Source organism: Rhinoraja longicauda, chromosome 36, assembly GCF_053455715.1.
Source record: "Rhinoraja longicauda isolate Sanriku21f chromosome 36, sRhiLon1.1, whole genome shotgun sequence".
Taxonomy (NCBI): domain Eukaryota; kingdom Metazoa; phylum Chordata; class Chondrichthyes; order Rajiformes; family Arhynchobatidae; genus Rhinoraja; species Rhinoraja longicauda.
Genome location: NC_135988.1, coordinates 8727365 through 8740979, shown reverse-complemented (window position 1 = coordinate 8740979; position 13615 = coordinate 8727365). Strand labels below are relative to the sequence as shown.

General features: G+C 46.9%; 1 protein-coding gene and 1 pseudogene across 2 annotated transcripts in view; both read right to left on the bottom strand.

Annotated features, from left to right (window-relative positions):
* The window catches only part of LOC144610279 (prostate-associated microseminoprotein-like), a 6411-nt gene extending 2713 nt beyond the window's left edge, over positions 1-3698 (bottom strand). The window contains exon 1 of the mRNA XM_078428868.1: positions 3633-3698. Within this exon, the coding sequence (XP_078284994.1) occupies positions 3633-3698 (66 nt within the window). The remainder of the gene's footprint in view (positions 1-3632) is intronic.
* Positions 3699-5211: 1513 nt separating this feature from the next.
* Positions 5212-8318, bottom strand: LOC144610368 (small serum protein 2-like; annotated as a pseudogene). The gene is made up of 4 exons (XR_013549411.1): positions 8233-8318; positions 7995-8079; positions 7172-7302; positions 5212-5427 (listed from the first exon to the last, which is right to left on the bottom strand). The product of XR_013549411.1 is annotated as a small serum protein 2-like (transcript).
* Positions 8319-13615: the final 5297 nt, after the last annotated feature.

Here is a 13615-nt window from a genome sequence, read left to right as displayed (position 1 = left end):
ACGAGGCCCAGGACAGAAAGGACAGATTGGGAATGGGAGGGGGAGTTAAAGTGCTGAGCCACCGGGAGATCGGGTAGGTTAAGGCGGACTGAGTGGAGGTGTTGAGCGAAACGATCGCCGAGCCTGCGCTTGATCTCGCCGATGTACAGGAGTTGAAACTGTAACTGTCACCTCGGTAGCCGGCTCTGCAACGACTGGTACCTGCGATGGGCAGTTTACTGAAGAGCTTACAACGGCCAAAATGCACAAAGCAGCATCGTACGTACCATGATCTCCCAAGCAGATGGAGTTGTCGTCTGCCTGGCGCCGTGACCCACTACTGGCCTGCAGATTTTATTTTCCGCTCTCGAGGACCGGTCTTTTAATTTTGATCCTTATGCTGCAGTGACCAATCCTCTCAGAGTAGAGGTGGAGTTCTGCTGGCCCCACCTTTCACCCCCACTGGCCTCCACGGGCAAGTGCTCCTCTTCTGTGATAGCTGCTGCGACCTGCAACGCTTTGGTCGGCTTTTCCTCTCCTCGAGTTTTCTTCTCTCACTCCCCCCTCCCCCCCCCCCCCCCCCCCCGGCCACCCACCACAGTCAGTCAGAAGTCACCCGACTCGAAACGTTCTCCATCGATGCTGCCTGAACCACTGAGGTAATGGAACATCCTTTGTCTTTTGTTTCTGGAGTCATAGAGTGATACGGTGTGGAAAACAGGCCCTTCGGCCCAACTTGTCCACACCCCAGCGGAATGAACATTAACTTCAGATAGTCCCTGCTTTCCCTCTCCATCCCCTCCACCCCCCCTCCCAGTTCTTCCACTAGTCTTCCTGTCTCCGACTATATTCTATCTTAGTTCCTCCTCCTCCCCTGACATCAGTTTGAAGAAGGGTCTCGACCCGAAACGTCAACCATCTCTCCCGAGATGCTGCCTGACCCGCAGAGTTACTCCAGCATTTTGTGTCTACCGGCCAACAATGTCCCAGCTAGACTAGTCCCACTTGTCTGAGCTTGGTCCATATCCCTCCATACCAGGTCCTATCCATGTACCTGTCTAACTGTTTCTTACACGATGGGATAGTCCCAACCTCAACTACCCCCCCTGGCAGCTTGTTCTATACACCCACCACCCTTTGTGTGAAAAGGTTACCCCTCGGATTCCTAATAATTTTTTTCCCCTTCACCTTGAACCTATGTCTTCCGGTCCTCGATTTCCCCTACTCTGGGCAAGAGACTGTACATCCACCCGATCTATTCCTCTCATGATTTTTGTACACCTCTATAAGACCCCCCCCCCCCTCATCCTCCTGCGCTCCATGGAACAGCGACCAAGCGTACTCAACCTCTCCCTACAGCTCACAACCCCTCTAATCCTCGCAACATCCTCGTAAATCTTTTCTGATGTTATATCTTTCCTATAACATGGTGCCCAGAACTGAACACAATATTCTAAATGCAGTCTCACCAACGTCTTATACAATAGACAATAGACAATAGGTGCAGGAGGGAGGCCATTAGGCCCTTCGAGCCAGCACCGCCATTCAATGTGATCATGGCTGATCATTCTCAATCAGTACCCCGTTCCTGTCTTCTCCCCATACCCCCTGACTCCGCTATCCTTAAGAGCTCTATCTAGCTCTCTCTTGAATGCATTCAGAGAATTGGCCTCCACTGCCTTCTGAGGCAGAGAATTCCACAGATTCACAACTCTCTGACTGAAAAAGTTTTTCCTCATCTCAGTTCTAAAATGGCCTACCACTTATTCTTAAACTTTGGCCCCTTGTTCTGGAACTCCCCCAACATTGGGAACATGTTTCCTGCCTCTAACGTGTCCAACCCCTTAATAATCTTATACGTTTCAATAAGATCTCCTCTCATCCTTCTAAATTCCAGTGTATACAACTGCACATGACCTCTCAAGTTCTATACTCAATACTCTGACTGATGAAGGCCAAAGTGCCAAAAGCCTTTATGACCACCTTATCTACCTGCGACTTGACCTTCAAGGAACAATGCATCTGTGGTCCTAGATCCCTCTGCTCTACAACGCTACCCAGAGGCCTACCATTTACTGTGTAGGTCCTGCCCTTGTTCGACGACCCAAAATGTAACACCTCACATTTCTCTCTATTCAACTCCAGCAACCATTCCTTCTCCCACCTGGTCAATCGATCCAGATCCACTATATGCAAAACCACTCACTTTTGTATCATCAGCAAACTTGCTAATCTTGCCCTGTATGTTCTCATGCAAATCATTGATGTAGATGACAAACAGTAATGGGCCCAGCTCCGAACCCTGAGGCACACCGATCCCGACTACGAGTGCTGTCTGTTCGTACGTTCGTTTGTACGTTCCCCCCATAACCAACGTTGGTTTTCTCCGAGATCTTCTGTTTCCTCCCACACTCCAAAGACGTACAGGGTTGTAGGGTAATAGGCTTGGAAAATGTAAAAATTGTCCCTAGTGGGTGTAGGTGTTAATGTGCGGGGATCGCTGGTCAGCGCGGACACCGTGGACCGAAGGGCCTGTTTCCTTGCTGTATCCCGAAACTAAACTAAACTAAAACCACTAGTCATTGGCCTCCAGTCCGAAAAGCAACCTTCCACCATCACCCTCTGCTTCCTTCCATGGAGCCAATTTGCTATCCATTCAGCTATCTCTCCTTGGATTGCATGCGATCTAACCTTCCGGAGCAGCGTACGATGCGGGTACTTGTCGAATGCCTTGGTGAAATCCATGTACACAACACCTACAGCTCTACCCTCAGCGACCTTTTTGGTCACGCCTTCAAAAATATCTTTCAGATTTGTGAGCCTCTTCAACCTCTCCCTTTAGCTCAGGCCTACGAGTTCTGGCATGATCCTTATAAATTGTCTCTGCACTCTTTCCGGCTTATTGACAGCCTTCTCGTTGCACGATGATCAAAACTGAACACAATACTACTAATGTGGTCTCACCAACGTGTTGCGCAACTGAAACATGTCATCCCAACCTCTATACTCAACGCCCTGGATGATGAAGACCAATATTCTGAAACCCCACTTGACCACCCGACTTACCAATGACGCCGCTATCAAGGAACTATGTATCTGTACTCCTAGATCCCCGTGATTTATTCGTCTCCACCTCTGCCAGTTCCAAGAGAATCTCACCAGCAACCTAATTTTTCCCTCTCATGCACTCGCTCCTTTCCACGGGAACAATTGTATTCCTAAATCGCGCGTCTCCCCATCTCGTCCAACCCTCCCCTCCTGACCCCTGGCAGGTTTCGCTGTAAACTGAGAGTGCAAATCTTGAGCCTACACATCCTCCCTCGTGACCATTCATGGACCTAAACAGATCCTTCCAGGTGTGGTAGATCTCCCCAATCTGTGCCAAGTGGAGACTCTCCATTAATAATGTGTAGAAGGATAGCCATGAGCATATAGAAGCGAGTGTCAATGGGGTAATACAGAGGTTGGCAGGTAATAAGCCTAACCAGATTCGGAGTTCATTGGCCGAGAACCATGGGAGAAGAAGTCCATGTGTATACATGCGTGTGGGAAAAGGACAAGTAAACAATTCCTACTCTTTATTTTCTGTTTATTAACTCTAACTCACAGGAATATCATCCCCAATTTCTTCTGCTCTAACCCTGGAGTTTTACCGTAACTTTCTGAAATTCCGAATATGCCACCTTGACTCGCATCGACTCCACCAGGCGGATGTCCATGCATAATTGCAGCGGATGAAGCGCTCAGCATTTTAGTTTCACAAATGCACCTTTACTCTGCTCAATTATATCATCTGCTATTTCTGTTGTTAATCACGTCCCTTATGCTGCATTCCAACATTTCCCCACCTGCCGGTGTCGATCAGTTTCCCTGTTTTGTTTCTCCCTCCTCATTCAATTAGCGAGCTCCTGCACCGCACCGTCCAATCTGCAGGATGCAATCCAGCATGCATTTTTAATTTTGGAAGGTGATGATCAAGGCATCGAAATACAATGGGCGCTGTTAGCGTGAGTTAATTGTCTGCAGTTTTCTTTATTTGGTAGATACTGGTAGCAAAGGTGGTGAGACCAGGTATCGAGGTGGTTGTTCTGGGACATCAGAACAAACCGTTGATCCTTCCCGAAGTGTCGTGGGCCTAACTCAAATAAACACCAGTGAAGGGACGTCTCAACAATATTAACCCCAATGATATATTTGCATCCACACGATTGTTTTTTTTATGAGCCTGTGAACGTGTAGGTAGCTGTTTATTGTATATGGAGTTAGTTATTGTCCTTAGCATAAATTGGTATATTCAGTTAGACAGACTTTGGCTTTGGGCGTGGTTGAGCGCTTGTCCTGGTGTTATTGCACGTACTTTGTGTTTTTAATTGTAATTTAACCCGTTACCACGTACATGCTGCATTCCAACATTTTACCAACTGCCGGTGTCGGTCAGTGGTCCTCCGTTTTGTTTCTCCATCCTTGGTCAAGTTGTGAGCCCACATGTGACACCGTCCCATCTGCAGGATGCAATCCAAGCTGAATTTAAGAATGGAAGATGATGATCAATGCATCTAAATACAACAAGCGCTTATTTCAAAACTATAGACAATAGACGCAGGAGGAGGCCATTCGGCCCTTCGAGCCAGCACCGTCATTCAATGTGATCATGGCTGATCATTCTCAATCAGTACCCCGTTCCTGCCTTCTCCCCATACCTCCTGACTCCGCTATCCTTAAGAGCTCTATCCAGCTCTCTCTGGAATGCATTCAGAGAATTGGCCTCCACTGCCTTCTGAGGTAGAGAATTCCACAGATTCACAACTCTCTGACTGAAAAAGTATTTCCTCATCTCATTTCTAAATGGCCTACCCCTTATTCTTAAACTGTGGCCCCTTGTTCTGGACTCCCCCAACATTGGGAACATGTTTCCTGCCTCTAACGTGTCCAACCCCATAATAATCTTTTATACTATGGATCATCGAATCCTTAAAATGTATTTTTTTTTGTTAAACGACTTATTTCATAGATTTTGTTACTGATATTAATGTCGTGGACTTCCCCACTTCCAGCTGAACACATTCTTAGAACTTTTCCTTGCACGCACTCCAACTTACAATTTCTCAGGTGCTCAAGTTCCCAAATGCGCCAAAACATTTCCCGGAGCCTCCTCATATTCATGCCCATTTCTTATTAAAACAACGAAGGCGACAACAGAATAGGTGTGGTATATGTTTATTACGATCCAGACATCACATGCATGCGGCAACGGTTCCGTATCCAATTGAGGAATGTCTCCACATTGCAAGGGAGCTGCCGTTTCGGTTCATTGCACATCATTTCCCAACAGCTGCAAGCACTGGACATTCGATGGACGGGTCGGACTCCATGTGGACTCGAAACTCACAACTCTTCAGATCGAAATTTACGGTACAACCTTTTGGGAAACTAGTTGGCTTGGTATATCTGGGGAACAGATCAGGGGTTCAATGATAAACAATTCGGAACGTCAAAGTCACAGAAAGATGCTCACAAAAGGAAGTCCCCCACCTTCCTCTCTGCAGCTATCAGACTGTTAAACACTACGACCGCCAAATAAGCTCCGGACTACATAGACCTAGGGGTATTCTCTCTGTCTTTTCACTATTATTGTTTGTATGTATGCATGCATTTGGTAATCGGTTATAGCGGACAATCGGCAACAACGGACAATCAATTGTAATGAGGGTTTACTGTGTATAAATATATGTGTGTGTGTGTGTGTGTGTGTGTGTGTGTGTGTGTGTGTGTGCGTGTGCGTATACACAATAATTTTGAAAAAGGCATAAAAGTGCCTGAGTAACTCAGCGGCTCAGTCTGCACCTCTTATAGATCATACATAAGTAAGTATGGATTTCATTTTTCTATCTGAGACATGTGATAACAAGACACTCTTGAACAAGAAGGGTCTCGAGGCGAAACGTCACCCATTCCTTCTCTCTAATTAGTCCCAGACGGTGGCCCGGACTGGGAGCGGCGGGAGGCGGAGTCACTCTGAAGTAGGGTCCAAACACGAAAGGTTGCTTATCCATGTTCTGCAGAGATGCGGCCTGACCCACTGAGTTATTCCAGCCCAGGCCTTTTTGTTATAAACGAGCATCTGAAGTTCCATGTGTCTACGTGTTAGAATTATAGACAATAGGCAATAGGTGCAGGAGGAGGCCATTCGGCCCTTCGAGCCAGCACCGCCATTCAATGTGATCATGGCTGATCATTCTCAATCAGTACCCCGTTCCTGCCTTCTCCCCATACCCACTGACTCCGCTATCCTTAAGAGCTCCATCTAGCTCTCTCTTGAATGCATTCAGAGAATTGGCCTCCACTGCCTTCTGAGGCAGAGAATTCCACAGATTCACAACTCTCTGACTGAAAACGTTTTTCCTCATCTCAGTTCTAAATGGCCTACCCCTTATTCTTAAACTGTGTCCCCTTGTTCTGGACCCCCCCCCCCCAACATTGGGAACATGTTTCCTGCCTCTAACGTGTCCAACCCCTTAATAATCTTATACGTTTCGATAATATCTCCTCTCATCCTTCTAAATTCCAGTGTATACAAGCCCAGTCGCTCCAGTCTTTCAACATATGACAGTCCCGCCATTACGGGAATTAACATAGTAAACCTACGCTGCATGCCCTCAATAGCAAGAATATCCTTCCTCAAATCTGGAGACCAAAACTGCATACAGTACGCCAGGTGCGGTCTCACTAGGGCTCTGTACAACTGCAGAAGAACCTCTTTGCTCCTATACTCAACTTCTCTTGTTATGAAGGCCAACGTTCCATTTAGATGGGTTTGGGTAGGATTCGAGAAAATGCGTGTTTGATGGTCTGCATGGGCCTGATGGATTGAAGGGCCTGTGTCCGTGCCGTGTGACTCTATGGTTGGCTTCGACTGCACATTACCGTCCCCCGTGCAGTTCCGCTTTTCCTCCCTCCGCCAAGACTGCTCCACCTATCCCTACCTAAAACCAGATTCGGGCTCGAGTCCGTGTATCGGGTTTCGCACAGAGATGGGGGGAGTCGGTGCCATAGACTATGCCCATCAAGTCCCAATCCATCGCCAACCCCACGCGGCTCACTGCCGGGCATCGGCGACACCTACCCAGGCCCTGCGGTGCCATTTCAGCCGCCGGGTGAGATCCTGTGCTCTGGATAGCGGAGCATTACTTACAGTTCACAGCATTCGTAACGATCAGCCGAACACTCGCAGTTCAGGCAGTTGGAATTTTTCCAACTTTCTCCGATGCGATGAACCGTCCCATTTATCAATGCACTTCAGGAGCGCCTGGGATTTGTCTCTGGCTGTTGGTGATAAAGACAGCGGATGGTTAGTGTCCCATCAGTCAGTGGAGGGATCCGAGGACGTGGGTATGGGGAGGGTCTCTTGTGTTCGCTCAATACCAACGCACCCATGAAATGAGCCGTTCAAACGTGTGGGAAGAGCCAGCATCCAGCCTCTTGTGTACCGACCCGGACCTGGCACTTGGCCACACGGTACCGTTTCACCCAGGGTCGGTCTGCAGCACCCCGACTTAATACTCAACCCCCCTCCCCCACCCCCCCCCCCCCCCCCCCCTCAATCCCCCGCGGCGTCAGGCGCTCCTGCAACGCCTCCATGGTGCCAGTGGGAACTGTGTGTTCCTTTTCAATGGACAGCTGGGCGCCGCCGTAACCCCAGACACCAGCCCTCGTCTGCCTGGTACCCATTAATGGCTGACTTCCGCGGCAAAACGCCGCAGCGGTAGAGTTGCTGCCTTACAGCACACGAGATCCGCGTTCAACCCGGATTACGGGATATAAGGAGTTTGCACATTCTCCCCTGTGACCGCGTGGGATTTCTCCAGGCGCTCCGGTCCCCCCTCCCCCCTCCACATTACAGAGACCTGCCAGGTTCCTGTAGGTTAATTGTCTTATGTAAATTGTCGGTCCGCGCGGTCTCGGTGGGCCGAACTGCCCAGACGTGTGAGAGAGAGAGATTCACATCGCTAGATTACCGCTTGTCGTCTGTAGCTGAACGAAGCAGGCGGATTCCGACAGCTGAGCGGCGAGAGGCAACAGGGCGATGCACAAAATGAGTTTCTGAGGAGGCAGAGAGGGAGAGAAATAAAGAGCTTTGATGATCGACGTGGTCAAGTAACTAAGACTGCAACATGTCCGTGTCACTTTCACCGCGGAAGGCGGCTGGCTGTACAGCGAGCAAGAGCGACTTTCACAAAGCTGATCCGTACATACCATGATCTCCCAACCAGACAGCTTCTCCCAGTGTCTGAGCGAACAACCTTTATCCCGCTGGCACCGCGTCCACAATTTATTCTCCGCCTTCGCGAACCGGTCTTTAAACTTTCACTAATAGAGGCGGAGTTTCTCTGGTCCCACCTTTCAACTCACCGGCCTTCACAACCACCATATATATCATCCTTCTGGTCATAGAAACATAGAATCATAGAAAATAGGTGCAGGAGTAGGCCATTCGGCCCTTCGCGCCTGCACCGCCATTCAATATGATCATGGCTGATCATCCAACTCAGTATCCCGTACCTGCCTTCTCTCCATACCCCCTGATCCCTTTAGCCACATCTAACTCCCTCTTAAATATAGCCAATGAACTGGCCTCAGCTACCTTCTGTGGCAGAGAATTCCACAGATTCACCACTCTCTGTGTGAAAAGAAACGTTCTCATCTCGGTCCTAAAAGACTTCCCCCTTATCCTTAAACTGTGACCCCTTGTTCTGGACTTCCCCAACATCGGGAACAATCTTCCTGCATCTAGCCTCTCCAACCCCTTAAGAATTTTGTAAGTTTCTATAAGATCCCCCCTCAATCTTCTAATAGAGTCATGCAGCAACGAAACTGCCACTTCGCCCAACTTACCCATGCCGACCACACATGCATATCACACCCATGCTAGTCCCCGCGACCTGTGTTTGGTCCATGTCCCTTTCAACCTTTCCCGCCCAAATGTCTTTTAATGCCATTGCGAGACCCTCTCTCACTGCTCCACCTCTGAGACTCACGCTGCTACCAAGCTACGCTTTGTCCTGTTCCTGATATTTTCCAGTCCATTCCACGCACACTATCAGTCTGAAGAAGGGTCACTGAAGAGGCAGTTTCGGTGCTGCATGCCTCCATGTCTTTAAGAATGATATGTTTGTTCACGGACACATTTCATCTCTCCCGACTTGGTTCTGAGATGCCCACTAGCTTCGGCGTCACCCACCAAGAACCAAGACTCTCAGGAACCAAATGGGCAGGAAGGTTACACACACTGAGATATGATTATTTATGGAATATGTTTATTGTTTGAAGAAAATGAGACCTCGTTCACCACTTCGGCTAATCCTGCGGTGCCAGTTCAGCCGGCGAGATCAGACCCCCTGCGCTGAAGGAGGAGGATTACTTGCCGTTCACGGCAATTCATAACCTCGGGGCGAACACACGCAGTGATGGCAGTTGATCCAACTTTCTCCGAGTTGATGAACGGACCCGCCGCCTGAGTCGACGCATTTGTGGGGCAGCCAAAAATTGCCCTTTGCTGTTAATGATAAAGAGAACGGTTGGTCAGTGTTGGTCAGTGGAGTGACCCAAGGCAGTGGCGTCCCTTGGTGTTGCCTCAATACCAACGTATCTTGGAAATGAGGCATTCAGACCTTTGGGAAGAACCTGCCCCAGTGTTTACTGACCCGGACCCGGCACATGGCCGCACGGAGATTTAAAGAAAAGGCTGTTGTTTGCCTGTCCTGATGTTGCTTGATCTGCTGAGCTCCTCCAGCGTACGCCCTTAGTTCCAACATCTACAGTCTGTTTTGTCTAAGTCGGGCTTCCGTTTGGTAATTTACAGCAGACATAATCCATCAGTCTGAAGAAGGTCTCGACCCGAAACGTCGCCCATTCCTTCTCTCCTGAGATAGAAACATAGAAACATAGAAAATAGGTGCAGAAGTAGGCCATTCGGCCCTTCGAGCCTGCACCGCCATTCAATATGATAATGGCTGATCATTCAACTCAGTATCCCGTACCTGCCTTTTCTCCATACCCCCTGATCCCTTTAGCCACAAGGGCCACATCTAACTCCCTCTTAAATATAACCAATGAACTGGCCTCATCATATGCTGCCTGACCTGCTGAGTTACTCCAGCATTTTGTGAATAAATACTATCCATGATCTCTGATCAGTTTATAGTCAATAATGAAGTGATAGCAATAAACCAATACCAATATCAATACCTCAAAACCTGAAAGAACCAAGACTCTCAGGAACCAAATGGGCAGGAAGGTTACACACATACTGAGATATGATCTTTATGGAATATGTTTATTGATTGAAGAAAATGAGACGTCCTTCATCACTTCGGCTAATCCAAGCGACAAATTTTTACATTGCAATCATATTGTATTTTCTTCCAACTGGCCACACTGGGCATTCAACGGAAGGGTTGTTTCTCTTGTGGACTCGATACCGACAGCTTTGGCGCTCAAAACTGGCCACGCAATCAGTTGGGTAGTTGCTGGGTATGGAATAGCTGCAACAGAGATCGGTAAAAGTGATTACAACCAGCGTAGAAGTTCAATATGCCGCAGTCTGTAAGAGTTAATGATGCATGGAATAAAAAGTAGAAAATGCAGCAAATACTCGGCATAGCAGACGGCATTAGTGGTGGAAGGTCGTCCATTTGGATAGGTAAATTATTTTCTCTCCTCACAGATGTTGCCTGAGTTTTTTCAGCAATCTCTGTGTTTATTCCAGATTTCCAGCAACTGCGGTATTTTGCTTTTAAACGTGCATGGTTCTGGATTTTGAAGATTGTGTTGCCAATTCTCCCTGTTACCTGAACTTCCATATTTTATTGCACCTACATCACAGAGTGGGCTGAGGTATTTGCGGCTTGAGAAGGCAACAAAGGTCATGGAAAGAGGAGTATGTCGCAGGCTCATCACTTCTGCTCCACCATTTAGAAAGCCATTGTTCCACCTCATCCTCTCTGTCTTGTCTGGTTATCACATCCCTTCAGTTTCTCACTGTCCACACAGGGTATTGTTCCTCTTGTGGACCCAACACTGACAATTCTGGTGTTCAACAATGCCAAGCAACCAGTGTGTTGCCTTTTCTAGCCATGTGACATGGGTATCGAGGTGCCTAGTCTTCACTGTTCAATAGTTCATAGCATGTTTGCCCGCCCTTAATCCTCTGTTGCAAGGATCAACCCAGTTTGGTATACCACAGATAAACCCATCACATACTGAATGTCTAGATTATACAAATGAGTAAAACCACATTTGTTCAACCCCATCCAGTCACCAAAGAGTACCCACCTTTTCTTTATTTGAATTCCCCATCTATATTAATTACTTTGAAGATAGAGCAGGGAGATAGGGCCTTCAGTCCACTGAGTCCAAACCAACCAGCAATCTTCCGTTTAAACTAAAACTATGTTATCCCACTTTTTCATCTACTTATACTTCGGCTCCATCCTTATGCTTCTTGTGCACACTATTGGGTTCGGGCATCCAAAATAATGATGACTTGGAAGTCCAACAAATGAGTGGAGGTGCTAGGAAGAATGGTACTAACCTATCCCAGCAGGCCACAACAGTATGGAAGCATTTACAGAGCTGGCAGTTAGAGTTTCTCCACTTTGATCCAATCTTGTGCATCGTTCTATCAATCACGTCCTTACATCTACCTAGAGCAAGAAAATAAGGCTTCAATGATTTGCAAAGCTGGTGGACTTCATCCAATTGGATTCAAATTATCTGATGGTTAGACATGTAGCACAACCCATTTATGATGCACCTCATATTACTCTCTGTTAACATTATAGCACAATGTATTGAGTTTTGAAAACTATAAGCCCTTTCATCTTTAAAATATGTTTGCTCCATGATTAAAGGCATGTTGTGTCAGTGCAAATTTATGCTTGTATTGCATCCCCAGTTGAGAATTTGAGTAACTTTGCTCTTGGACAGTGTCTTAACACATGTCTGTGTGGTGTTCGTACGTTCCTTGCATGAATGTGTACGTTTCCTCCTTATGTTCTGGTTTCCTCCCACGCCCCAGAGATTTGTGGGTTGGTAGGTTAATTGGCTGTGGTAAATTTCCCAAGGTGTGTAAATGAGTGATAAAATCTCTGGGGAGCAGTTGGCAGTACAAGAATAATAAAATAGGTTAGGATAGGATTAGAGTAAAATTGGTTGTTTGATGATTAGCATGGAGTGTGCTGAATGGTCAAGAGTGTTTTATTGTCATGTGTCTCAGATAGAACAATGAAATTCTTACTTGCTGCAGCACAACAGAATATGGAGAAGTTCAAGAGAATCCTCTCTGACATACTGAATCTTCGTAATCCTCTTCGGAAGTAGAGGTGTTTTTTTCCATGCTGTAATTCTCTATGCTTTGTGACATACACAGTGATATATATTTTATTGGGAATCAGGAGTCTTTCATCTCACAACCAAAACCCACAGAGTGCTTTCTGATACTTGGCCCTTTCAGTGTATAACTTGAAAACATCACTTCAAAATATTATAGGCCAGATCCTGGCATGAATGCCTCAAACTTACATCAGAGGGCAATAACATTGATATACCTTCTAGTTCTGCCTAATTCTCTGAGAATGATCAGCCATGATCACATTGAATGGCGGTGCTGGCTCGAAGGGCCGAATGGCCTCCTCCTGCACCTATTGTCTATTGTGATTATTTTGCCCATTTGTCCCAGGCCATCCTTAATGTAATAAAAATGAGATATTCTGGGTGGAACTCTACTTATAGTCATACTAAGTTTAACATGCTTCATATCAGTGATATAGTATATTTCATTTCTTGCTTTTGAACTCATTTTGTTGCCATTTAGCAGGTGACATTAAAGTACCAATGAACCATTGAATTAGAAACTTGGGGTCTCTTTGCTCTGATTGATGCTTGAAGTCCTCTCGCAGACCCCAGAATTCATTGCAGTTTATTGCCCGAGAACAACCTACCTGAATCTTTCCTGTAGATTGCCACCGATGATTCAATGTTTGTGAAGGGTGTCAGGAACAAGGCAAGGCAGATGATGAACTTCTGAAACGGAAACGCCATGAATTAAGGGAACTTGGTCATAACAGATATGAAAGGAAGAAAGTCCAGCCCTGGTTTGACTTCTCAATATGTAACACTTCATACTTATGTGCATTAACTCCATTAGCCGTTCGTCAGCGCAATTGCCCAGTTGATCAAGATCCTGCCATAATTCTTGATAAACATCTTCACCATTCACTGTACCACCGACTTTAGTGTCATCTGCAACCTTACTAATTATGCCATGTACATTCTCATCCTAATCATTGATATATATCACCAACAGCAATGGGCCTAGAGGTGATCCCTGAGCAGCATCACTAGTCACAGGCCTCCAGTCCAAAAACAACCATCTACCACGACCCTCTGCTTCCTTCCATGAATCCAGTCAGCTAGCTCTCCCTGGATCCCATGTGATCTAAACTTCCAGAGCAGCCTACCACGTAGAATCTCATCAAAGACCTTGCAGAGGCCCACGTAGTCAACATCTGCAGCCTTGCCCGCATCAACTTGCTTACTTCTTCAAAAAATTCAATCAAATTCATGGGACATAATCTTC